The sequence below is a fragment of the Triturus cristatus genome, chromosome 3_2 (assembly GCF_964204655.1).
Source record: "Triturus cristatus chromosome 3_2, aTriCri1.1, whole genome shotgun sequence".
NCBI classification, from domain to species: domain Eukaryota; kingdom Metazoa; phylum Chordata; class Amphibia; order Caudata; family Salamandridae; genus Triturus; species Triturus cristatus.
Window position 1 is genome coordinate 946,772,395 of NC_140584.1, and position 27,228 is coordinate 946,799,622.

Here is a 27,228-nt window from a genome sequence, read left to right on the forward strand (position 1 = left end):
CTTTGTGTCACAAGAATGCTGGAATTCCTTTACGCTAGACGATTCGAGCTCACTCAACAAGACAAATGGCGACTTCAGCTGCTTTGTTTGCGGGAGTATCGCTTCCGGACATTTGTAGAGCAGCAAAGCGGAAGAATGTCCACACGTTTACCAAGCACTACTGTTTGGACACAGCCTGGAAGGCAGACTCAGCAGTTGGGCAAGCAGTGCTACGTCACTTGTTTCATTAAGGTATTCTCTTTCAATTCTTGTTGATTATATTTGGTTAAATATTACATTCAATTGCTCGCTCTTTATGCCTTTGATTTTTATGTAATATATTACATCGAGATGCATGCTGATTCAGACATTCTGTTTCTATCTTTTAGAATGTGTATATATTTTGGTTTCTTAAACAGGAAGTAGAGCCTGAAGAAGAAGGGTGCTACCCTGGAAACGCTTCCTTGTGAGAGTACTGCTTTCTATTCTAATACAAGCATTTGAATCATTGAAAGATTCAATACTGGAGAAAAAACAAGTTACTTACCTGTACACTGGGTTCTCCAGTATTGATATCTTTCATAGATTCACATGCGACCCGCCCGCCTCCCCGTTTCTCAGGTAGACCATTTTTGTTTATCTCGGATTACTTCCTTGGCTCACACTTGGGGCTGTTCGAAATCGGAGGTAGGGTGGCTCTGCTCGGGAGTGTGATCTCAGGGCCGACGTCTCATTGGCTGATATTTGGTCCACATAATGATGATACTGGGCTACCAAAGTCTATAGTATCTATGGTACTTAGGCAGTTTTTCTTTTACTGCTATCTATTTCCTTTACTGTGAGACTCCCACCAGGACGACGAGGAAGATACAAGCATGTGAATCTATGAAAGATATCAATACTGGAGAACCACAGTGTACAGGTAAGTAACTTGTTTTTTACTGCGTCAGAAGAAATTAAACGCTCCCTAGACAATGGAGGTATGGCCGCCTTGATTCTTTTGGATCTCTTAGCGGCGTTTGATACTGTAGATCACAGCCCCCTGATAAATCTCCTCCAAGAAATAGGCATATCTGGTGTATCTCTCTCACTTTTTAAATCTTTTTTGACAGATCGAGAGCAAGTAGTGGAACTGTATGGCTTTGTGTCACACACCTTCCAGCTCCCGGGCGGGGTACCACATGAGTCTTCATTGAGTCCCACCCTCTTTCACGTGTACGTTACCCCACTGGCCAGACTGATTAAATCATACGGCTTTGCAATGGTATCATATGCCGATGATACACAGATCATCGTCTCCATTTCAAATAATATTCAGGACACTGCCCATAACTTTCATGCCTGCATGCAACAAGTGAGCAGATGGATGCTAGAGAACTGCCTCAAGTTAAAATCAAATAAAACTGAAGTTTCACTTTTTGGCAGAGATCCGTCCTTTTGGTCCTCTGATTGGTGGCCTCAGGAATTAGGTCCCCTTCCCAATCCAGGCACGAAGGTAAAAATTTAGAGAGTAATTTTTGAAACAACTCAGTCTTTTTTCCATCAGGGGAAGGCGCTCACGTCATCTACTTTTTTCACACTGAAAGTTTTGATAACATTTTTTCCTTTTATGCCTCCAGAACTGCAAAAAACTGTGGTTTTGGTGCTTGTTTTGTCCAGGTTGGACTATTGCAATGCCCTTCTGGTCGGTATACAGAAGGGACTCCTTGTCAAGCTGCTGGTTCTTCACAATTCTGTGGCTAGTCTGCTTTTTGGCATTCCTAAATATTCTTCAGCTAAGCAGGCCCTTAAGGCCTTGCACCGGCTACCCATGGAAAACGTATCAATTTCAAGGCGCCATGCATTGCCTTCAAAGCCCTTCATAAACACGATCCAGACTATCTGATTAATCTATTTTGCTGGTACGTCCGTTCTAGAAATCTTCGGTCTTAATCACCCAAACTTGTAGAGGTGTCCAACCCCCAACTCTCAAACTGGGGTGGTAAAAGCTTTGTAAACATCACAGCCAGATTGTAGAACAGTTTGCCTGTTAAGCTTGAAGATTCGCCATACCTGCTCTCTTTTAGTAAAGGTCTACAGACTTGGTTGTTTACCTCATAGCTTCTCTTATTTCAGGTCTTGCGTTTCTCAGTGCTATCTCAGTATTATCATATGATTGTGATGCCAAGCGCCTAGATGCCCTAGGGTATTAGTTGTGCTATGCAAATAAATAAATAAATATGTTTCTTCCCCATAGGATAGCATTACCGCTTTAAAAAAGATACTAGTGCCAGTGTACTTCTGTATACTGAAAAGCCACGATACCTTACCCAATGAAAGTGTATTTCTATATACTTCCAAGATAGTGACATCTCAAAAAAAAGTACTTACCCAATTATGAAGTTCTTGATATTTAAAAAAACATATAAAATAAGTGCTATTTTTCTAAAATTGTGGATTTCAGTGGTTTGAGTGTATGCATCACTGAATGACTGTCTAAAACAAATGTCTAACACTTCTCTCTGATAAGCCCAAGGCTGCTCGACCATACTACCCCCAAATAAAGCACGCTGGAATTGCCAAAGCAAGCCCCTGTCCCCTTATAAAGGATACCAGACCTCTTTACACAGCATACCTCTTTTTTGTATACTATATAAAGAGTCAGCTGCCTGCAGGAAGTTAGACACTTTTCTAGAAGAAGAGCTGCTTTCAGATGAGGAAACCAGCAAGCTGAATCCAACCAGCGATGTAACAGTGGCGGTCACATGGTAGCTTCTGGTTATTTTAGGAAAAAGTGTCCACTTTTGCAACTCTGAGGGGGGTGAGAGTACACTATAATAACAGCTATCATGTCCAGGAGCTTGTGGGCACCACTTGGTGAGTTAGGACTCGATCTCCCAGAATTCAACAGCATGGTCCAGGATAAATCCAGTCGGAACTGGTCAACTGGGTTCTTCTTTATTGCAGGCTTCCTGCATCGTTTGTGTTCCTGGAGCTTAAAAGGAGTCTAACCAACTAGTGCTTGGAGTCCACTTTTATATCCTTGGTTCAAGCTGGAGCAAATCCAGCAGTTGGGATTTCTCTCCTCGTGTAGAACAGCAGGCTCAGTCCTTCTTCTGAGTTCCAGGTCTTTGGTTCAGCAGGTGCAGTCCCTTCCTCTGTTTTCCACAGGTGCAGCAGAGTTCTGAGGAAGGTAGCCAGTGGTGTCACAGTTAAGCCTGGCACCAGCTTCTGGGTGTGGGAAACTCCCTGACCAATAGGAGTAAAATTCCACCAGGAAACCCTATCCACTCTTACATCACTGGAGGTTTGGCACTAAACAATCCCACGGTGCACCTCTCTGCCCAAATCCAAGATGCCAGCATCTTCCTTCCTTGGGTCAGAGATATGGGTACACCCCTGAGGTGTGTCTAGGGAAATAAGGAACTCCTACTTCAAAACCAGTTCTGGGACAGGTTTTGATGTATAGTCCTATGGTCTGACTCCATCTTATATAGGTCCGACTTCATCTTAGTTCACGGACCGCCGTCCTCTTTAATTTAGACAACGGAAGTTGCAATATTCCCCGATTTATGTAGAATCATTGTCATGTCTGCCTTTAAACGCAAATGTCGTCAGACCTAATCTTTCTAGAAGCTGTGATCATGTCAAGTTCTTCGATTAATGACAGATACAATATCTAATGCAACAGTCTTCTGGATCACATGTCTTCTCCTCACTATGTCATGGTCAAATGAGAACGCATGCAGACATATAACCAAAAGAATGTAGCCTGAATTGATGTTTTTGCCTTATATGTTCGTAAGGACAAATCTGGGGAGCATACTTTAATGTACATAATTATGTTAGACATTATGAAACCTATGTCAGAAATTCCAATTTCTGATAATATTTAGAATATATGGACTGAAACTTGACCACTTGTCGGGAGAGGTCCTTTGCCCAGATTATCGCCAGAGATTCTACCAGAGACGGTCTCACCTGCTGCCAACGAACAAGTTACTTACCTTCGGTAGCGCTTTTTCTGGTGGATACAGTATCTGCCTGTGGATTCCTCACCTTGTGAATATCCCCTGCGCCAGCAACATTCGGAAACTTTTGTAGCAGTCCACGCCGATGAGGTAGAAGACGACGTCACAGAGACACGGCTCCGCTCGCGACTCCGCTGACGTCACCGGCACCATAAGAAGACCTCGTCGGCGTGAGGACGTCAGTTCTGCCCTTTTTTCCGTGCCTTCGAGGCACACGGACGGACTGACAGCAATATATACATAGTATACACAGTACATAATATACAAAGCAACACACACAGTGTGGAGAATAAGTAGAAAGGCAAAATAAATAACACAATGCCTTTGACAGTAACAAAACACATTTTGAAACACCATTAATAGAATTGCAGGTATAGAAGGATGGACAACGGGGAGGCGGGTGGGTCAGTGAGGAATCCACAAGCAGATACTGTATCCACCAGAAAAAGCGTTACCGAAGGTAAGTAACTTGTTCTTCTGATGGATACATCTGCCAGTGGATTCCTCACCTCATGAGTAGATTCCCACAGCAGTCCCCACTCCCGGAGGAGGGTGTCCACCCTTCTATACCAGAAAGTCCTGAAGGACGGAACGAGCAAAGTGTCCGTCCCTCCTCACCTCGGTGTCTAAGCAATAATGTTTTGCGAAAGTGTGGAGGGAGGCCCAAGTTGCCGCCCTACAAATGTCCTCCACAGGAACACCCCTAGACAAAGCAGAAGTGGAAGACTTTGCTCTAGTGGAATGAGCCCTTAAACCCTCTGGAGGTTCCTTACCAGCCAAAGAGTAGCATATCTTGATGCACAAGACAATCCATCTGGAAAGGGTGCGCTTGTGCACCGCTCGACCTTTCCTGCATCCAACATAGCCCACGAAGAGCTGGTCATCAACTCGGATGTCCTTTGTCCTGTCCAGGTAAAAGCTCACCGCCCTCTTAGGGTCCAAGCGGTGAAGTCTCTCCTCCTCCTTGGAAGGGTGAGGGGGAGGCTAGAAGGTAGGAAGGGTAATGGACTGCCCCAGATGAAAGGGAGTTACCACCTTAGGCAGAAATGCAGCCCTGGTCCTGAGTACCATTCTTTCAGCATGAATGGTCAAGAACGGGGGTTTTGAACTTAGAGCTTGAAGCTCACTTACCCTACTTGCCGAGGTGACTGCAATGAGAAAAACCGTCTTAAAAGACAACAATCTCAAGGGACACTTGTGTAAGGGCTCGAAGGGAGAACCCATAAGATAAGTTAAGACAAGGTTTAAGTCCCATTGAGGCACAATAAAGGGAGTAGGAGGAAACCTGTTTGTGAGGCCCTTAAGAAAACGAAGAACAATAGGTGATTTGAATACTGACGGCTGATCCGGCAAGCAAAGGAAATCCGCAAAGCCAATAAGTATCCCTTTACAGTGGCCACAGCAAAGCATTGCTGAGCAAGAGAAAGGGCAAACTGCAGAATGTCAGGTAAACAAGCCTTCAAAGGATGAATTGACTTCTCTCCACACCAGAGAACAAATTTAGACCACCTACAGGGATAGATAGATTTGGTGGAATGGCGTCTGGCAGACAAAATTACATCTACCACATCAGGTGGGAGAGAAAAAGAGTTCAGGTTGCCCTGTTCAATCTCCAGGCATGAAAGTGTAAGCTCTGGAGGTGGGGGTGTAGAACCTGCCCCTCCGATTGCGAGAGGAGGTCTGCCCTCAGAGAAAGACGGAGCTGAGGGCACGAGGAGAGGTGGAGAAGATCTGTATACCACACCCTTCTTGGCCAATCCGGGGCGATCAATATGACTTGGACCCGGTCTTGGCGAATCTTCCTCAGAACCCGAGGAATCAAGGGTATGGGAGGAAACGTGTAAAGGAGTCGTGAGCTCCAACTCAACTGAAACGCGTCCCCCAACGCTCCCTGCATGGGATACTGGAGACTGCAGAATGACGGGCAGTGAGCATTCTCGTGAGTGGCGAACAGGTCCGCCCGAGGAGTTCCCCACATCTGAAAGACGTGACGAACCACCTCCGGATGAAGCCTCCACTCGTGGTCGGCAGAGAACTGCCGACTTAGACTGTCTGCGCGCACGTTCAGCACCCCGGCCAGATGATTTGCCATCAGACAAATCTGATGATCCTGAGCCCAGGACCATAGACGCAGGGCCTCTCTGCAAAGACAAAGAGACCCCACTCCTCCCTGTTTGTTGACATACCACATCGCGGTAGTGTTGTCCGTCAGGACTTGAACAGACTGACCACGAAGTGAAGGGAGGAAGGCCTTGAGTGCTAAATGAATCGACCGCAATTCCAGAAGGTTGATGTGAAGCACCCTTTCCTCCGGAGACCAAAGACCCTTGATCTCCAGATCCCCCAGATGAGCACCCCACCCTAAAGTGGATGCATCCGTAACCACTGTGGCCACTGATGGAGGTAGATGAAAGGGCTTTCGTTGAGACAGATTGCCCTCCACGCTCCACCAAGACAGATCCGCCACTGCTTCTCTGGAGATCCTCACAGACTCCCTGAGATCTCCCTTGTGCTGATACCACTGCCTGCGGAGGCACCACTGGAGCGCCCTCATGTGCCAGCGTGCATGGTTGACCAACAGAATGCAGGAAGCAAACAGACCGAGCAGGCGAAGGACCTTCAGAACTGGAACGACCGCTCCATTGTAAAACAAAGGAATCATTTCCTGTATGTCGAGAATCCTTTGAGGAGGAGGGAATGCTCGACACACAGTAGTGTCCAGTACCGCACCTATGAACAGGTTGCGCTGCGAGGGCACCAGGTGAGATTTGGGCACGTTTATCGAGAAACCCAATTTGAACAACAGCTGAGTTGTATCGTGCAGATGAAGCAGCACCTTCTCTGGCGACTCCGCTTTGATCAGCCAGTCGTCCATATAGGGGAAAACTGAGATCCCCGACCTTCTGAGATGGGCTGCCACCAATGCCATCACTTCGTGAAGACTCGGGGTGCAGTAGTAAGACCAAACGGAAGGACCGGAAACTGATAATGTTGCGACCCTACCGTAAACCGGAGATACTTCCTGTGCGACTTCAGGATGGGGATGTGAAAATACGCATCCTGCAAGTCGATCGACACCATCCAGTCCTCCTGATTCAGCGCTTGAAGAACCTGAGCAAGGGTGAGCATCTTGAACTTCTCTTGCTTTAGAAAAAGGTTCAAGATTCTGAGGTCCAATATCGGTCGCAATCTGCCGTCCTTCTTCGGAATCAGGAAATACCGGGAGTAGCATCCCTGACCCCTCTTCTGCTCTGGAACCACCTCTATCGCACCTTTCTGAAACAACTTCAGGACTTCCTCCTGTAGGAGAAGACGGTGGTTCTCTGAGCAAGCCCCTTGACAAGGAGGGTAATTTGGAGGGAATTCCCGAAAGGGAAGGGCATACCCATTTTCTACAAAATCTAGAACCCAAAGATCTGTAGTTACAGATTCCCCATCTTGTAGAAAATGGGTAAGCCGGCCCCCCACAGGACCAGCATGATCCAGAATGGCGGATCTAGGGCTGCTTTGCGGTGGAAGGAGGGGCTGAAGAGGAAGAGGAGGAGAGTTGACGACCACGTGAGCGACCCCTGATTCTACCTCTGTATCCTTTAGACAAAGAGCCTTGCTGTTGCTGTTGGGTCTGCCTGTAGGAACGAAAGGTTGCCCTTCCGAAACCTCTGTATCTTTTAAACGCCCTTGACTGGGATTGAAGGCCCAGAGACTTAGCAGTAGCCTTGCTTTCCTTAAAACATTCAAGAGCAGCATCTGCCTTTTTGCCAAATAAACCAGATCCATCAAATGGCAAGTCCAACAGAGATGACTGTACATCCGGGGAAAACTCAGAAGACTTCAGCCACGCACCCCTCCTGGTGGCAACAGAAGACCCCATGACTCTTGCCACTGAATCCGCCGTATCTAGCCCACTCTGAATCACCTGACGTGCTGCTGCCTGGGCATCAGTCAAGACCTCATTAAAGCCAACCCTATACTCCTCAGATAGGTTTGGTGCCAATTTCTTCGCAGAGTCCATGAGCGCATGAATATAGCGTCCCAAGAGGCAAGTGGCATTTGTTGATTTAAGTGCCATGCTGGCCGATGAAAAGACCTTTTTGGCCGACTGATCTAACTTTTTAGCCTCTCTGTCACCTGGAACCTGAGGAAAAGCACCCTTGGATTTTCCAGAACAAGCCGCCTGAACCACCAGGCTCTCAGGCGATGGATGCGATGTTAAGAACTCAGTGTCCCCTGGAGCTGCCCTATACCTCCTAGCAACCGTCTTAGAGACTGCGGGAGCAGAAAAAGGCTTACGCCACACCTCCAACACAGGGTCAATAATGGCCTCATTAAAAGGCAACAACGGCTCTGAAACTGCAGTAGGAGAATGCAACACTTCAGTCAGAATATTTGATTTGAATTCAGTAGTAGGCAACTGAAGATCTAACAGTTCTGCAGCTTCCTGATGACTGCATGATATGGAGCCACATCCTTCGAGGGTTCATCGGAAGGTGGAGTAATTTCCCACTCAGAAGACAAATCCAATCCACTAGCCTCTTTAAGTTCCTCAAAAACCTCGTCAGACTCCACCAGCTCTCCTTCTTCTGCTTCTTCCAGAACGTACCTTCGCTCATCAATCACCCTTTGAGCTTCCCTTCTGGACCGAATCCGTACAAGCGGCTTCGCCGTGTTCGAATCAGACGGCGCCGAACGTGGATCCGCATGAGCAGCCGGTGTAGAACGAGGTCGAGCCGGCGCCGGTGAAGAAGGAAGCGGCGTCGACGTCCTCGGCGCTGGTAGATGCCAAGACGGCGTCGCCGGAAAAAATGGCATGAAAGGGGCCTGCGGATAGACTTGCTGCACCCCCAAATTAAAGGCCATTGGACCCATCGGACCCGCAGGTGCACCAGTGGTGTACATGGCTCTCGAAAATACCCCGTAGATAGCATTTAAATAATGCAAGGGGTCCTGACCTGGTCCAGGGAACGCAGGGTACTGGTCAGGCATTACCGGACTCGGGCCAACCGGCGCCGACGGTGGAATAAGCGGCGTCGCAGGCTCACCCGGTGCTTGAAGCTCCTCAACTGGGGCCGGAGATGGAACCGGCGTCGGAGATGGAACCGGAGCCGGAGATGTAGCCGGAGCAGCCACTGGAGAAGAAGGACCAGGAGGCGAATCCGGAGCGGGTGAAGGAGACACAGAGTCCTTACAACGTCAAGATGGTGACTTCGACTTCGGAGCCGAACTCGTCAGAGTGACGTCGAGAAGAATGTCTCCTCTTCTTCTTGTGCTTCTTGGATCGTAAAGCATGCCACGTAGTCGACTTCGACGCCGACCTCGATCGTGACCTCAACCTCGTTTTCGACTTCCTTCTTCCTCTCTTCTCCTTTTTCATCCTAGCGATGAAGAGTTTCGCCTCCCTTTCTTTTAGAGCTTTGGAGCTCATCTTGCGACAGAAAGAACAACCATCCACATCATGGTCAGATGACAAACACCATACACAGTCGTCATGTGGATCCGTGATCGACATACGTTTGCCACATTCACGACAAGGCTTGAAGCCCGATTTCTTGGTCAACATTTTTTTCGAAAAAGAAACAGAGAAATCCAGAAGAAACACAAAGTAACAGTGAAGCTACCCACAGAGATTCCCGAAATCCGTTGGCGTCGACGACGCGGAAAAAAGGGAACTGACGTCATCACGCCGACGAGGTCTTCTTATGGAGCCGGTGACCTCATCGGCGTGGACTGCTACAAAAGTTTCCGAATGTTGCTGGTGCAGGGGATATTCACATGGTGAGGAATCCACTGGCAGATGTATCCATCAGAAAGACTTCACAGATGATTCATCTCACCTGAAGACTGAAGCTGATAAAGCCACGATAGTGGGTTTTTGCCCTTCGCTTGGAACCCTGTCTTCATGTCTTCGCTGATAAAGACAGCCTTTACTGTCAACAAATTATGCAGTGCGTTTCTTCTTCCTAAGAAACTCTGGATTAGAAGTTGCTCTGCCTTTCATGCTCTCATAGTATAGCGCATAGAAGTAGGCGTTCGATTCTAGATAAAACTTTAAATTACATTTTAACATTGCTTCAAATGTTCATTTTGTTCCAGTTATTTATAATGTGTCTTGCTGCTGGTTTTTAAAATATTCTGGCTGACTGTTTTAAATGTGCTAAGAAACAGCTTGTTCCTGTAGTAATAAATACTTTTAACTTAAAAGTGTTAATTATTTTTTAGGACTGTGTGTGCGATACTGTGAATAACTAAATAAGGTTGTTGCTGTTTCCATGGTGCACCTGATCCCTTTATAGGATTGCTAGTAACCCAAAATCAATTCTTCCAGGTCAATTACATACTGAGTAATGTTTTGCGGGGTTACAATAACTTGTCTTTCACATTCACCGTTGGTGCATTGAACCAAGTTCACCTGTGGGTGGGAAAGAACACCTTATAGAGTTATGCCAAAGTCGTAACATAAGCAACATCCCCCCCGAACTCCACCCCCCGCTACCCAACTGGCATTGGTGCCACTAGGGCTACTTGGACAAAAGCAGGGACTGGTCTAGCTGCGAGTTACATCGGCCTGTAATGGGCTGCTCCTTTGAAACTTGTATAGTTGATGGCCACATCCCCCAGACCACCCTGTCAGGAGAAGTTCATACATCTTCCCAGTTAAGGCCTTTTTAGTCCCTTTCCGGAGAGCAATTCACATCTCCCAACAGTCTGCCAGGTGACAGCTCAGAATTATCTCTGAAAGGGCTAGTAGAGGCGTTAGGCATAGAAGGATCATGTAAAAACAGAATTTTTAAAATAGTAATTTTAGATCAGACTTTAGTATCCATTTGGATTTTACATGACTTTTAATTTGAGTCCTTGAACCATGGTTTTCGCTATTGCCAAACTTAAGTTATACATTATAAAGTGCTATAATATAACCAAGTGCTTTTCTAATGCAGATTTGTAATAATGATTAGGGAATAAGAATTAAATACTCTCTGAATCCAATAGCCATTTTTGTAGGTGTGGCTAATGAAAAATTTTCTAATGCTAATGAAACCAAACAGGACTTTTTTCAGTTGGCTTTGCCTTGCAATGTGGTTGGTGCTTTCAGCAAATACGCACCACACAGGCTTGCCTTTCATTTAATGTTCTGCCCCCAGAAGGCAAGAGATGGTCCTCAGCTTCAATCAATTTGTTTCCTTAGACAATGTTATAGCTGGATCATAGTGTAATGTCAGCTTCCCACTGTTAGTCAACCACTTAGGTTGGTGGCGGTTAAGGAAGGTAAATTGTGTGGAAGCACAGAAGCCTGGAGTTCACAAATGCCTGAGCTGGGGCGGTCCTACGACTGTGCTGGAGATCCTGAAGAACGTCTGTAGACAGTTCAGGTGATCATGAGAGACTTCAGCCACTGCTACAGACATGTAGTGAAATCAATTCACAAAAAGAAAAAAAGTTCACAGCTCAAATTAGTTACCAGATTATTGGCCCTCTCATTCAACAAAGGAAGACGCTTCATTGCTCTCCTAAATTCATTCCACTAGTTATTCCACTAGTTATGTGGTAAGTAAAATATAACAGAAGCCATCTGAGGACTGGCACAGGAATTTGGACTCTTATGCTCATCAATGTGAAGGCACAGTAAGAGGGAGTTTGCGACATCCCTTTTTTAACCTTGCAGCAAGGATGTGCAATATAAAATAAGGAGAAAATATAACTGATAAATCATGACTACCAATGAAAGGCACATATATTACTTACTTGGCATAGATAACTTTGGCCAGACAATCTCTCCTCATTGCACATTCAGACTTAGAACATGGCTTCATGAAGACTTGTTGCTGTTTTCCTGCAGTTATAGTTCGAACTCGCAACTTTTCAAGTAGATCGTCCACTGAAACATTCAGCAAACTGGCAGCAGTTGCAATAAAACCTTATTAAAGGCAATACAAGATAATGCATTAAAATCAGAAAGGTTTAGAGAGTAAAAAATGAAGGTACTTTGCAAATACTAAAACTCTTCAAAGCAAACATATCAAGTGATTATAAACTATGGAGGTCTTGTACATCCTGCACAAATAAGGTGTCATTTTAGTGCTTAGTCTGGATACACACGAGGAAAATATGTGCGATTTTCTCTTGATCAAGTAACTCCGACTCCAAACCCTAGCCAGTCACAACATAGGAAAACACCATCATCTGCTGGATACTCCTGTAAACCTAGAGTGCTAGTTTCCAACATTATATTATTTTAACACCATATGGATAGAGTAGGTTGTGTTAAAGTGATAAGCTGCTAGCCTTGTTTAGTAACATGAATACTTGTGATTTAGCAACCGTACATTCACACAGACCCTTCAAATATGCTCACATATATATAGGAAATAGGTCAGAGGTTGCTAGAGAATGCAGGAGAGAATAGTGCAGAAGTGTATGGCCTCATTACAGGCTTTGACACAGTTTCCAGCGATGCATGGTTATGGTCCAATATATCGGTTATGCTTTTGGTGTTCTAAACACACAGGCTATTATCTAAATGGCCAATATTTGGCCTTAGTATCAGTGGGAATACAAGTTTAGGTAAGGGGGACATTTTAGTCTGGCTCAGAGATGCAAAGAGGACCCTTCCACTATATATTCTCTGGCTAACCATCATTAAATAATAACACAGAACATGAGAAGCACTACAAAAATAGAATTACAGTTGGCCTGAAAGACAGCAAAACGTAATAAAGTTGTTAATTTCGATCTGAGTCTTACTTTTAGAATTGGATTGTGGATCACATGGTTGAGATTCATCAACTGGATCTTCAAACTGTATATTTCCGAGATGTAGGAGCCCCGCCAACAGCTGGAACGAAAAACAGATATGGCATGTGAATAGTCAAGTAACATGTTGTCTGTAACTACCTCCCATTTTATTTTAACTGTCATGTGAATTTGAAATTGTATGAATAACAATCTAGAATCTTGCCAGTGGGCAGGACAAAAGACAAATTGCATCCTTTAAATTGGCCGTTAAGATTAGGGCCCTCTTACATCAATGCAAAGTCAAAAGTTGAGGTATCATCTTTCACAAAGAAAGTACTTTTGCACCTCATTCCAATTATTTATGCGTCAAAACTAGGCCGTCATACTGAGAATAAAGAGATGGGACCACACAAAGCCTGTGCTAAAAGCCCTAAACCGGCTACCAGTGCAGCTCAGGAATAAATTCAAAAGCCTGTGCACTACTTATGGTATCTCGCTAGATAAAATGAAAGAAACTAACATCGACAAAAAATAATGTGATCTGCTCAACAGAATTCAAATGTTAAAAATATGCTTACCTAATAGCACAGAACACCCTGCATCCAACTCCTGGATATATAACAAGTCATGGATGCTTTCAATGGACTTTAGACAAGATAGAGAAAGTGCTGGAGGCCCCACACACCATTGCTTATGAAGAAACTTTGGCGCAAAAGTCTAGCAGTGTCAGCAGTCCAAAACCATTCATCGCCAGACAATCCCAGGGAGTTCATGAAGGGGAAAAAAAAAAAAAAGTGTTGCGACCCGAACAATTTTAGATAAAAGGAAAAGCCAGCCAAGAGGCACTGAATAACAAACGTGAATCCCCAAACTCAGTTTCAGACTGCACTAGGCCTCAATGATAACCCCAACTTAAATTTACCAACACGTTTTGGTGAGATTTCATCACCTTTAACCAAGTAATCAGAAGTAGCTGGAAGGCAATATATCTGTGCTCTATAAAACTCCATAATATAGTTACCATTAATATCATACCAGTGACTAAATAGTAATCTGTTTCACAATACACCACACATTCCCTATTTTGAAGAACCAGACGATGCTTGACAACCAAGGCCAAAGGACTATCACAATAACAAATCTTTGCCAGAAATACCATCTTTCCTAAATGAAATCCAGTTAGCCTGCATCAATATCGAAAGCGACCAAGAACTAAAGTCTAGAGCACAGGTTCACAAACATTTGAGAAGCAAGCCCCATTTTCAATAAGTAATACAGGTTGGACAGTACGATGACGCTACCTACCACATCAGTATTTATCACCAAGTTTCTTATGACTTACAATTGATTTAAGAATATTGCAACATCCATGTAACAGCCTTTTACTGACTTACAGTTCACAAACCGTTGGCCTGTTGCATGACAATGTTGGGTTGACTGTCTTACAACGGTAAAACCAGTCTTGCTTCAGAGTAAAATCAACTGATCAAATGAGGACTAATTAAAAAATATACTTAATCAGCCCTTCGCCAGTTTGAGATAATAAATCTACAGTGAACATGTCTTTGTCTAATGATGATAATTCATGGAAAAGCAGTATCTGCCTAAATATTTCAAACATAGTTATACATACCTTAAAAATATTTTTCTGTTTGTCACAGTCAATGCCCAAGTGAAGCATCGCATCTCTGGTCACCTCAAAACGATCCTCTGTAAAAAAAAAAGAAATATATATATATATATAATAAAATAAATAAACAAATTGTCGATATAACTCCAAAATCAGATGTGGATGGCCCCCTTATTGAATATTAAGGCCCCTGCACCTTCACCAGGTAAGTTTGTGTAGCTGGCTACTGTCTCGACATCCGAGGCCGGAGAGTGGACAACAAAAGTTGAACACTTTCCCAGGACGTTATCGTATCACTCATTGATGCTCTAGGAAATGGCTATCCCGGGGCAAGCGCATAGGGTGTTTTCATGGAGTTTGCCGCATGAAGCACTAACAGACAGAATATTTAGAGAGGAAATGTTACAAAGGAGAGAAACATACTTTACACTAAATGAAAAACAGTAAATAGCCTGGCTACACTGTAGGAGGCATACGACGTGGTCATTAGAGGTGTCAACATCAGCAAGAAAACGGGGGTTCGAACGGACATCAGAAATGGACTGGCGAAGCTGGCGGGTGGATGGAGAATGATAGAGACACGGTATGCAGTGGAGGGCTCGACAGCATTGCTGGCAATGACGCAAGCAAATCTAGAGGAATATCAAGTAGTGGCACAGAGGGAACTTAACTTTTTAGGTGAAGAAGCAAAAGCCAAGACATACGGAAAGGGCGGCAGGCCGAATAAGACTCTGGCAACGCTCAGGTCAGTAGAGAGCAGACTTGGGGATAACAGAAATTAAGACTGATAATGGAGTTACAGTGCAGTCTACAACACACACCAGCTGCATCCCAAAATTAGTATGCGGTTCTATAATGAGCAAATGCAACACATGAAGCTGAATTAGATACCTTCCTTGACACAATATCCTTAGCTAGCAGTGCACAGACAATTATTAGACAAGCCCATTAGAGTAGAATAGATAACTTTAACTCACAGCTTACCAAACAACAAGGTCCCCGGGCCAGACGGGTTGCCACAACAGTTCACTAAAAATCTGCACCACTGCAGGCACCTAGGCTTCTTTAGGTAGATGGAGAGGCCTTTAATAAGGGAATCTTACCCCCAGCTCTTTGAGGGTCACTAATGAATTTTATACTTAAACCCAGTAAAACCTCAAACATCCTGGATTCCTATCAGCTGTTGTCCCTCATTAATACTGGGAATAAAATACTGGCCAATCGAATACTGCTCCTCTTGCCCTGCCTGGTTAGACACGAACAATTGTGTTTTATACCTGGAAGATTCACACCACATAACCTGCAGACTCGTTTGCGATAATACATCAGTGACCTGGGGAAAGCGATTTTCCTCCCTAAATTGGAATTCACTCTTTCGACTGCTGAGAGGAGTAGCCTTTTGTCCACAATTAGATGGATCAAACTGCTATATGCCGCACCAGGTGCGTGAACCAAGCAGAACGGCATAATGCCAGCCATGATAAATATAGCAAGAGGCGCACACCAGCAGGGTTGACCCCTTTTACCAATCCTGTTTGCAACAGCAATGAAGCCTATTGCAGCACTATTGCGACAACATCAAACACAGGGGAGTAAGCTTTTCAGCTGGATGACAAGCAGTGTCACTTTATGCTGATGATGTTACCCTCTACATACGAGACCCGGGACAAAAGGCTACACAAAATACGACTTCGGCAATCTTCAAACTGCAGAGGCTGCTGTGAAAACAGGGCAGGTTTCCTCCATCTAGCCTAGCAGACATGGATGCATAATGAAAGCTAATAGAGGGGATCATCAGGGCCACACTATTAACACTAACCCTGTTAATAACCTTGCTGGGATGGGTGAGCAATTTGCCCCCCTTGGAATGAAAGCTCACGGCACTCTTGCTAGTACTAGCAAAATGCAGGGATGCAATGAGATGGAGGCCTTGTCAACTCCCCTCACTACTGCCTGCCAAAGTTCTACAAAGCACGCCTCAGTAGCCTGCCCCGGAGGTTATTGGACAATTTGCCCCATGGGGGTTTCACTGGCCATCATGCACAGGGCCCCAAGAGGCAGCCCCCGTCAACTCCCCTCACCTGTGCCTGCCAAAGCGCTATAAAGCACGTCTCAGTATCCTGCCTTCACGTCCTGATATTGTTAAATTGTTTAGCCTGCCAGAGTTCCAGTTGTAAAGGGCCCTGTGATAGTACCCAATAGTACACGAAACGCACAACACGGTCAATTTAGTTACAATTGTGTGTACTAGATAGTTTGGAGTTATAGAAAAGAGTACAATAAACACTTGCTGTTGGTTCATCTTGTAGAATGATTATAGTTGGATACTACGTCTCTAGCTGAGATTAAGGGGTATAAGGCTTGAAATTACCACAGTCTTCTCTGTGTAATCTTTTTCTAGGCTAATATTACTCTTAAAGCTGTAGAAGTTCCCTCCCACAGGCCACAATGGTAAAACGCAAGGCCAACGAAAAACATCTGACCTAGGAAAAGCAAAAAAGAAACAGACATTCAGAGGAAAATTGTACTCCTGACAAAATAGATGTTCTAATTCAGGAGCTGGAAGGGCTGTTAGGCCCAAAGGCTAAGGGGGACAAACCAGGGAAGGGTCGACAGGGGGATATTCCTAGGAGTATTCGCCCAGCAACTCAAGCTAGTAATAAAATATCTACAGACCCGCAGCCACCCCCTGCTACTAGCCCCTAACTTCACTTGGAGTTCATCCCCTGGTCCTGGCCACCGAAATTCCCATTACAGCCATCAAATGTACTCATCTGTTTGAAGCACAAGGACTCCAGACGAGCAAGAATCTACACACTTGCAGTTAGCCATGTTTAAAAAAAGAGATCAAGGATTTGAGAGACCATATTGGTAGGCTGTCCAAGACCCTTAAAGACAAAAAGGATAGACTACTGGCTTTGGTAATGAACCTTAATAATAATTCCCAGACACCAAGGGCAAAGGCTGACTCTACTCGCCATCCCAAATATACGGGTAGTGTAAGATACTGGTTCTATATATACTGCACCAAAGTGAGGTACAGTGTGTATAGAGTCCAAGGGTCTCCAGAGGTTTGGCAGAGGTTAAAGTTAGATGGAACCTTACTCTCTAAAGTGGTAGCTTGGTCGAGCAGAAAGGCAGTATCAGAGGACAGTTTAAAGCATTTAATGTACACACTCAGTCAGCAAATGAATCCACACACTCAAGAACTGAATTCTAGGCCAATTGTTTTGTATACAAAAAAATATACTGTTTTATTTCTAGAACCAAGCAAGCCTGGTACAGGTAAGCATAAAAATACCTTTCATTAGTAAATTACTTGTATGAACACAGTTCAAAATTAAAGTGTAACTTGTACTTGTTTTGGTTACAGTTTTAAGTAAGCAGTTTGCAACATATTGCAGGTATAGTACATTCAATTGAATGAAACCGCACTTGAAAGATACGGCCTTAACTCCTGGAGCACAAAATATCCAAAAATATCCTCAAACAATGAAATAAATACGTTCAATCACAACCTTCTCAGAAAACATCCAGAGAAGCTAATAGCTGATACCAACTACAGCGCGAGCAATGGAAACATGAAAATTTACTTAATTTTCTATTCAAAATGCATTGCAAAATGGAGAAACAACATCTTCCTTCAGCTTCATCTTACGAAAACAATAAAAATTCCTTATGGCACTAAACTCACCACCGCCCCCTCTCAAAGCTTTAGATCTACATATCTATCTTCAGAACGGTGAACATACTAATTCAAGCGACAAACCATCATCTCACCATCTTTGACCGACCCTTCTCGTCATTTTTCACCTTACTGTCACAAGATGGTCCTGTTCCCCTTGCACCCCCCTCATTTCTACCCCGGACCGTGAACTTCGAGCCTGTCTGCCCCTCGGACTCCTCTACCACACGATGCACTAGAATCTCTACCCCTATCACATGCCTCAGTAGGGAAAGCAGCAGTTCAACCATCCTATATACCAGCCACACTGAAACACACCCCCTTGACGTGCATATCGATTACAAAAGCACCCGTCCTAACCTAACTTTATCCACCACTGAACCCCCCCCTTGAACTCCTCACTGACACTCAATGTGGAACACACTCAGCCCAAACTAACCCTTTCCACCTCCAACCTTAAAAACACCGGGAGGAGCCTAGCGCGCAACCAAGATGGCCGCGTAGGCTTACGGCTCTCGAGGGCCTCCGCAACCTCCCACGTCTATCCTGACTTAATCCTGGTTTACTTGACGGGCTTTTGCAGATGAACTTGCGCTGAGGGACCACCCGTTTTCCAATTTCAGATCGGACGCCGGGACCCGGAATGGTTGCACTCTGAAGTTTGCGGCCTGCTCTTGCCTTGGTCCCGATCTCGAGCTGGTGAAGTGCCCGGGTACGAAGTGAACAACAGCGGCTGGCTGGGCTTGCCCTGCCACGGACCCCGCACTTTCACTTTTGTTTTCAAGCTTGCTCTCAACTATCGGCCGAGAGACTCTGGTGTTTCAGAGGGGCGCGGACGGCGAAGTGTCTGGCCTGACTCTCGGATTATATATGGGCTGACTGTCGGCGACGGCTGTGCTCAATTGAATTGGCTACTTGGTCCCTTCTGGTGCGGACGGGTGCCGGCCTTGGTGGCCTCCGGATGATGGCGGCGAGACTAGACGGAGACAAGTCGAAACCCAAGTCAACCCGGAGGGGTGCCTATACCCAGGTCAATAACATGGATCGATATGCGCAGGCAAAGGGATCCCCTGGTGGCTCGCATAAATCGCCCGAGAGGTCTAAGGAGGTCTCCGGCCCATCGTCGGAATTGACCCTGCTGGACGTCATGGGCGCCATTGAGGAGATGAAGACCGCTGTGGGTCAGCAGTTTGATACCCTGGCTCATAAACTGGACGCGGTCCTGATCGATGTGAATTTGGTCAGGGCAGACCTGTCCAAAACTAACGAGCGGGTCGACTCCTTGAGTCAAGCGGCGTCGAGTCTAACTGTGGACGTGGCCGCCCTGCAGACGGAGGTCCGTAGGTTGCGGCTAGCCAGTGATCTGACGGACCGTCGACTTGAGGACTCTGAAAGCAGGGCTAGACGGAACAATGTCCGTATCATTGGAGTGCCGGAAAGATCGGAGGAATCTGCTGCGGATCTTTTGGTTGAGGATCTGGTGACCAATCATCTCGCGCCCAAGGGACTGAGCAAGTTTTTTGCGGTGGAGCGGGCCCACAGGATTCCGGGTGGTGCGCCCAAGGTGGGTGCTCCCCCGCGGCCTATAATCGCCCGACTCTTCAACTTTCGGGATAGGGATGCTATCCTTCAGGCGTCGAGGGTTACCGGACTGCTGAAGTTTGAGAACTCCAATGTCAGCTTTTACTCGGACTTCACGCAAGTGGTCCAGAAACGGCGGCTGGGATTTTTGGGTGTCAAACGGCGCTTGAGGGACATGGAGCTGAAATATGCGATGTTATTCCCGGCGAGGCTGCGGGTTGAGTTCCAGGGTCGTTCCCACTTTTTCGACCGGCCGGAGGCGGCTGGAGACTGGTTGGATGCCCTGCCTCGGGGACAAGATCGAGACAGTCGGATGGCGGAGAGCGGACGGGATTTGGTGAAGCAGGACTAGAACTTGGTTCCTGGTGATGGACTGAACTGGTGACCTTGGCTCAACTGGACCCTAGATTGGCACAATATGCCCTTCAAATGCACGGGGGTTGTGGGGAGCTTATTGGGGTCCTTTCCTCCTTCTGGGGTTCTTTTTGTGGTATATCTTAGGGCGACAAGCACACTGCGAGTTGGGGGGGCTGTTCGGGCTCAAGCAGGGGTGCAGGGAGGGGGGAGTTGTGGTTTTGGGATTGTGGGGGAGGGGGGTTGTTGGGGATTGTTTGTTTGTTTCGCAAGGCAATATGAAGTTCTCTGCTGACTTATCCGGGTTGTGCTTTCCGGGATGTGGGTGTCCTGCACGGGAGTGGGATGGGGGATAGGGGATTGAGAATCCTTTCGTGGAATGTGAATGGACTTGGGGACAGGATCAAGCGCGGGGTGGTGCTGCAGTTTTTGAAGCGGATTTCGCCCGACATTGTTTTCCTGCAGGAGAGACACGTGATTGGGAACTCCTTCCATGCCCTAAATAGGAGGGGCTATCGCCTTGCCGCTCACTCTGGTTTCACGTCTGGCTCTAGGGGAGTGGGCATTTTGGTTAGGGCCTCTCTCCCATTGGAAGTTGATGAGGTGCTTCACGATGATAGGGGGCGCTATGTGGCACTGGTGGGGAGATGGGAGGGTAGGACTATCTCGCTCGTCGCTGTGTATGTGCCTCCGGGGTTACAGACGGCTACATTTGCTGATTTGGGGCGTTTGGTCCTGGGACTCCCTGGGGGGTTCTGGTGTATGGGGGTGACTTTAATGTCGTTGTCTCTGGGTTGGAGACCGTCACCCCCCCAGGGAGCTCCCTAGGGCTCAGGCCTAGTTGGGTGGCTTTTTGAACACCTTGGGACTTGTAGATTGCTGGAGATTGATGCACCCGGGTCAGGCGCAATATACATTTCACTCGGGGGCCCATGGGAGTCTCTCGAGACTTGATTACATGCTTATGCCGGCGATCCAAGCTGGGATGATTGGGGAGGTGCGTCATTTAGCCCGAGGTATTTCTGATCATTCCCCCATATGGTTGCAACTGAAGGTTGTCCCTGGGGCAGAGGGGAGAGTGGCACCCATTAGCCCCTGGTATCTACGTAACCCTAAGATCCGCGCGGAACTGGTCAAGTCCACTGATCACTACTTTAATGATAATGTGGGGTCGGTGCCGTCGGCCGTCTCCCTTTGGGAGGCTTATAAGGTGGTGATCAGGGGGCAGGCCTTGTCCCTTATCTCCCATGCTAAGAGGTGCGAGAGAGCAGAGGTGGTTCGCCTGGAAACTGAAATAGCTGAAATGGAGAAGGACTTGGAGCGGGGAGTTACTGATGAGAAAGTGCATGTTCTCAGCCTCAAACAATCAGATTATAGAGCGCTAGTCACGGAAGCTGCTAAAGGGATGAGTAGAGAGCAGCAAGGACGACTGTATGATGTGGGGGATAAGGCCGGAAAGTTGATTGCTTGGATAAGAAGGAGAGAGCGAGCAGGGTGGTGCCCGTTGTGGAGAGAATGGATGGAGTGCGTGTGACTGACCCGGTGGAGATCGTTGACTGCTTCGCGGCTCATTTCCGCGGGGTCTACTCTCCGGTTTCGGTGCGTTCGGAGGAGGATTCTCATCTGTTGCTTAGAGACATTGCATTGCCAACCCTATCGGAGGCTGATGCAGTATTGATGGAGGCGAAGTTGTCGTCAGATGAGATCACTCTGGCCACTCGCTCGATCGCATCGGGTAAAGCTGTGGGTCCTAATGGTCTTCCCATCGAACTATATAAGTTGCGTCCCGATAAGATAGCGCCACATCTTCGGGACATGTTTTTCGCGGCGCGTGCGGCGGGCTTCCTCCCCCCTGACCAACGCCTCGCCAACATAGTTGTGATACACAAAGAGGGGAAGCCGCGAGATCGCTGCGCCTCCTATAGGCCCATTTCGCTGTTGAACGCAGAACCCAAAATTCTGGCCAAGGTATTGGCTAATCGACTGGTTCGGGTCGTGGGCGACTTGATTCATCAGGATCAGTCCGGTTTCATACCTCATCGGAATACTGCTCTAAATTTGAGGCGGTTGCACGGCGTGCTTGCTAGAGCGGAATTTATACGTGAGCCGGACATTTTGGCATCTTTAGATGCTACTATGGCGTTCGACACTTTGGAGTGGCCATATATTTGGGCCGTGTTGGCGAAATTTGGGTTCGGCCCAGAGTTTATTGGTTGGTTAAAATTACTGGTGGTGGTGGTGAATGGTAGGGTATCGGCTCCCTTCGCACTGGGGAGAGGTACGCGGCAGGGATGTCCGTTATCACCCCTTCTCTTTGCACTTTCTCTGGAGCCTCTCGCCGCCTGGTTGCGTTGGGAGCCGTCGTTGCGAGGCATTAGATGGACGCCGGAGTTTGAAGACCGTGTCTCCCTTTACGCGGATGACATCCTTCTGTATCTCACCTCTCCCCGACAGTCGCTAATTGTATTGGTGGACGTCCTGAATTCCTTTGGTCGCAACTCCGGCCTGGTCATCAACTGGGCCAAATCGTGTGTTTACGTCCTCTCGGGTGAGGCCCCCCCTCCTACCACGGGATTGTCCTATCCAGATTGCTACCCTGGGGTTCAAATATTTGGGAATCTTTATCTCACGGGATCCCGCGGTCCGCTATGAGCGAAACCTTCTCCCTCCCCTCCAGCGATTGAAGGCCGACGTCGCGAGGTGGCGACGACTTCCGCTCTCGCCACTCGGACGGGCGGCATTGTTTAAAATGATGTCACTACCTCGCTTCTTGTACGCTTTGCAAAATACTCTAGATGTCGTGCCGGCCCGTTATTTCCGGGAGGTGGAGGGTCTTCAGCGCCAACTGTTTTGGGACGGGCGGACGCGGATTGCTCTCGCCAAGTTGACGCTCCCTTGGTACGATGGGGGGGGTCGGCCTCCCCGATATTAAACGATACTATTGGGCGTCTCAGTTGGCGGCGGTGAACCACGGGATATACGGTCCTGCCTTGAATCCGGCCTTCGAGATGGATACATTTCTGCTCCCGGGTGGGGACTACAATAGGGCGCTGTACTCGGTGACCCCGGACACGCAGTTGACAGGACCCACGCAGGTAGCGGTACGTGTGTGGCACGCGGCGAATGCTGCGATGGGGTGGAGGGATCGCTTGACTCGGGCGACGCCGTTGTATGCCTCTGGGCGGTTGGGCTGTTTGTGGAGATCGAAAGGCTTTGAGAAATGGGATATGATTGGTATATGTAAGGTGGGTGATCTTTGGGCGAAGGGGTCTTTCAAAACGTTTGAAATGCTTAAAACTGAATATAAATTAAACGATAGAGAGTACTTCCGGTATGCTCAAGTCTACCATGCGCGGTGTTCGGTCTTTCCAGACGTTGCTGCTATCCCCGAGTATTCCCCACTGGAGGATAGAGTGTTGGATGGCTATGTGCCCGACAGCACTATTTCGCTGATTTATAAGAAACTCATTAATGATCGCGCGGACTTGCTGCTCCGTCTGCGGGAGGCATGGACGGGCGATGGCTTGGAACTGGACGATGAGGACTGGGTATCGGCGGTGGCCTCCCCGAAAGAGGTGGCGATCCCGGCCCGCTTACGATTCGTACAGCTGAAGATCCTTCATAGAGTGTATGTCACGGGGCCCGGGTTGCTGCGTATGGGTTACTCGATGGATGGACTGTGTAAGCGTGGATGTGGCCTGTCGGGTTCCTTTCTCCATATGTTATGGGAATGTTCGGAGGTTGTGCGATTTTGGAACGGTATCCACACCGTAATGGAGGAGGTCACGCACGTTGCTCTGTTACCAGAGGCTAGGAGGTGTTTGTTGAATGTCTGGGAACCGAATGATTGTAATGCGGCACAGACGCAGTGGGTGACCTTGGGGTACATGGTGGCTAAGCGTAACATTGCACAGCTGTGGGGCTCCCCGAGGCCGCCCACGATCGAGGTATGGAAGGAGAATATGGACTGGTGTATGTTTAGGGAAAAGACGGTGTATGTGGCGAGAGGCAAGCCAGGGAAGTGGACTAAGGTATGGGGTCCATGGAATTTATATCGAGGACGTATCTGCACCCCGCCTCTGCTATTAGAGGTCGATATTGCTTTGTCCCCCTAGCCACGCATTCTGCGGGATGGTGTGAGGTGTGTTCCATGCTTTGTTCTCCCGTTGCCCCCCTCTACCTCTTCCAGACAAGAACTGCTTTAGACACTGTACGTTGTTCCCCGTCCTGGGAAGAGCACGCTGCTATTTCGGACTCTCATTGCCTTGAGTGTGTTTTATATTTAATAAAAAAGGAAACTGTTCATTCCGATTGCTACTGGCCTATGGCCACGGCCTGTTACATGTGCCCACGAACTGCCGGGAGCTTTGCCTCTGGTTCATTTGAATGTGTGGCGTTGCACTGCGGGCCCTCAGGCTCTATAGCGGCCGGCCCTGGAGGTTGTAGGCCCTTGTCTGTATTTTACTGTGTACCAACGGTTTCTAATAAAAATTTTAAACAAAAAAAAAAAAAAACACCGGCCTCCACTCTATTGAAGATCACACGCCTTCCGTTGACACGGTACTCACTGCATGTTCACCCACATACAGAGCAGGAACTTTCCCTGACATACTTATCCTGTTTCTTAGTCGAATTGAACAAAAACTAGACTCTCAAGCCAAAGACATTTGTCATTTAAAAAACGACCTCGCGATCCAGGCCAAATTAACTCACAAATCCTCTCCAAGAATGGAGAAATGAACTCCCCATAACAACAGCCGACACACTGGCCAGACATCCATTCCCATGCGCCGCTTGTCCCACAGACCCTACTGAGCTCTCAACCTACTATTTATAACTGAAGTAGAGGCACTCAACGAATCATACTGCATAAATACTCAAGTGCTCCCCAAGCCTCAGTCCGAATCCCAGTAATCATGTGCACTAACAGAATCCCTCAAGCTAATATATCTCCCAGACCTTCGGCTCAATACACTACTATCCAGACACTACATCCTACAAATAATATGCCTAGCTCCCTAACCTGCATGCAGATCAGCAGTTAAACACGCACTGAAATAGCTGGACCTACACTAGCTGATGGAATCAACATTGCATTCCTAACGAAAACCTAGCTTAACGATCACTCAACCCCTATTCTAGACCTGCTCACACAACCTGGCTTTTCCCTTATTAGACGGGACTTAACTGGACGAATAGGGGCGGGCTAGCAATCATACGCAAAAAAGAAACTCGAGTCTACAAATGACTCAACCTTAGAAAACCCTGGCATCGAACTTGTGACAAAAGGTAGCTCTCCTATAAAATTCCACACCATCTCTCACCCACCTAGAGATCGCTTACTCTTCACCCAAGAACTCACACCTAATAGCACTGTTTTCTCCAATTGACTCCATCGAAGTGTTGGACAAGTTACTTACCTTCGGTAACACCTTATCTGGTAGAGACATGATCTAGCCACAGATTCCTTATCTTTGAACTTCCAGGCATTAGGTTGTATCCGGAAGATTTTACGTAGCAGTACCCCTGCGTGCCGGTAGGTGGCGTCGGGTGACTTCGCGTTACGTCGTTGTGACATCCGCGTCACGTTGTTATGACATCCGCGTCGTCAATATAACTGCCACTCCGGCGTGCTGACATCACTACTTTTCACGACTTTCCACACCAGAAGCACTGAGCCATGAAGTGACTGACCATAGTGTGTTAAAAAAGCAAACAGCTAGGGCCCTGCGGGGAAACATCCCTGACACTTAAAGCCAATTCCGCAGTGCGAGGAGGATGGGTGCGTCGGTAAGGAATCTGCAACTAGATAATGTCTCTACCAGATAAGGTGTTACCAAAGGTAAGTAACTTGTCCATCTCATAAAGACATCTAGCCGCAGATTCCATACCTTTGAACAGCTACCCAAGCAATAACATCCCAGGATGAGAGACTGCGGAGCGATTCAGACAAGAAAATCCTGTAAAACAGAGCGACCAAAAAGGCCCACTCTGCAAACATGGGAGTCCAGACAATAGTGTCTGGTGAACGCGTGCAGAGATGCCCACGTGACAGCTTGGCATATATCAGAGACAGGAACACCACGATAGAGAGGCGTGGTGGCCACTTTTGCCCTGGTGGAATGGGCCCTAAGCCCTTCAGAAGGCTCCTTCTTTGCTAAGGCACAACAGATTTTTATGCAGAGGATAACCCATCTGGATATAGTCCTCTTCTGGACAGCACGGCCTCTTTTTGCGCCCACGTACCCAATACAGAGTTGGTGATCTACCGAGAACTCTTTTGCTCAATAAAGGTAGAACGACAATGCTCTTTTTGGGTCCAGACGTTCCTTGGAAGGGTGCGGTGGCGCATAGAAGGGGGCAGGGGGTAACCGACTGTCCCAGATGGAAGGGTGTTATCACCTAAGGAAGAAAAGATGCCCTAGTCCGGACTACTACCTTATCCGGAAAGGTCGTCAGGTAAGGAGGCTTTGATGAAAGCGCTGTAGCTCACGGACTCTCCTGGCAGAGGTTATCGCCATCAAAAAAGCGGTCTTGATGGTGAGCAACCGCAGAGGGCAGTTATGCAGCGGTTCAAATGGTGCACACATCAAGAAGGTGAGCACCAAATTAAGGTCCCCCGGTGGCATGATGAAAGGTGACTGGGGAAACAAATGGGTTAACCCCTTCAAAAATCTCTGCACAATTGGAGATTTGAACAAAGAAAGCTGATCAGGCAGCCGAAGAAAAGAAGAAAGGGCCGAAAGGTAGCCCTTCAAGGTGCCCAGAGCAGAGCCCTGCTGGGCCAAAGAAAGTATAAAGAGGAGGACTTCCGATAAGGGAGCAGGGCCTCTTGACAAAGGGTCCACAACCCCACCCTGCCCTGTTTGTTGCTTAAACACATGGCAGTAGTGTTGTCTGTGCACACTTGAACAAGCCTTCCCTTTATAGATGGCAAAAAGGCTTTCAGTGCCAGTTGGATCGCCCAAAGCTCCAGCCGATAGATATGGAGCTGGGCTTCCACCGGAGACCAGAGTCCTCTGATCTCCACCTCCCCCAGATGGCCACCCCAGCCCAGAAAAGACGCGTCTGTCACTACTGTGAGATCTGAGTGGGGAAGGGAGAGGGGTCTGCCGTTGAACCACTCGCAGTCCAACAGCCACCACTGCAGATCTTTGCAGTTCCCTCTGAAATCTGGACCAGGTCGACAAGATTTTCTCAATGCTGTGCTCATTGGAACTTCAAGTCCCACTGCAGAGCCCCCATGTGCCACCTTGCAT

General features: G+C 47.3%; 1 protein-coding gene across 3 annotated transcripts in view; it reads right to left on the reverse strand.

The window, feature by feature from the left end:
* The window catches only part of MYO19 (myosin XIX), a 349,059-nt gene that overhangs the window by 186,484 nt on the left and 135,347 nt on the right, over positions 1–27,228 (reverse strand). For all 3 annotated transcript variants that reach the window (XM_085649443.1, XM_085649445.1, XM_085649444.1), the window contains exons 9-11: positions 14,353–14,429; positions 12,729–12,819; positions 11,730–11,901 (exon numbers count right to left, since the gene is read on the reverse strand). In XM_085649443.1, coding sequence (XP_085505569.1) covers positions 11,730–11,901; positions 12,729–12,819; positions 14,353–14,429 — 340 coding nt within the window. The remainder of the gene's footprint in view (positions 1–11,729; positions 11,902–12,728; positions 12,820–14,352; positions 14,430–27,228) is intronic.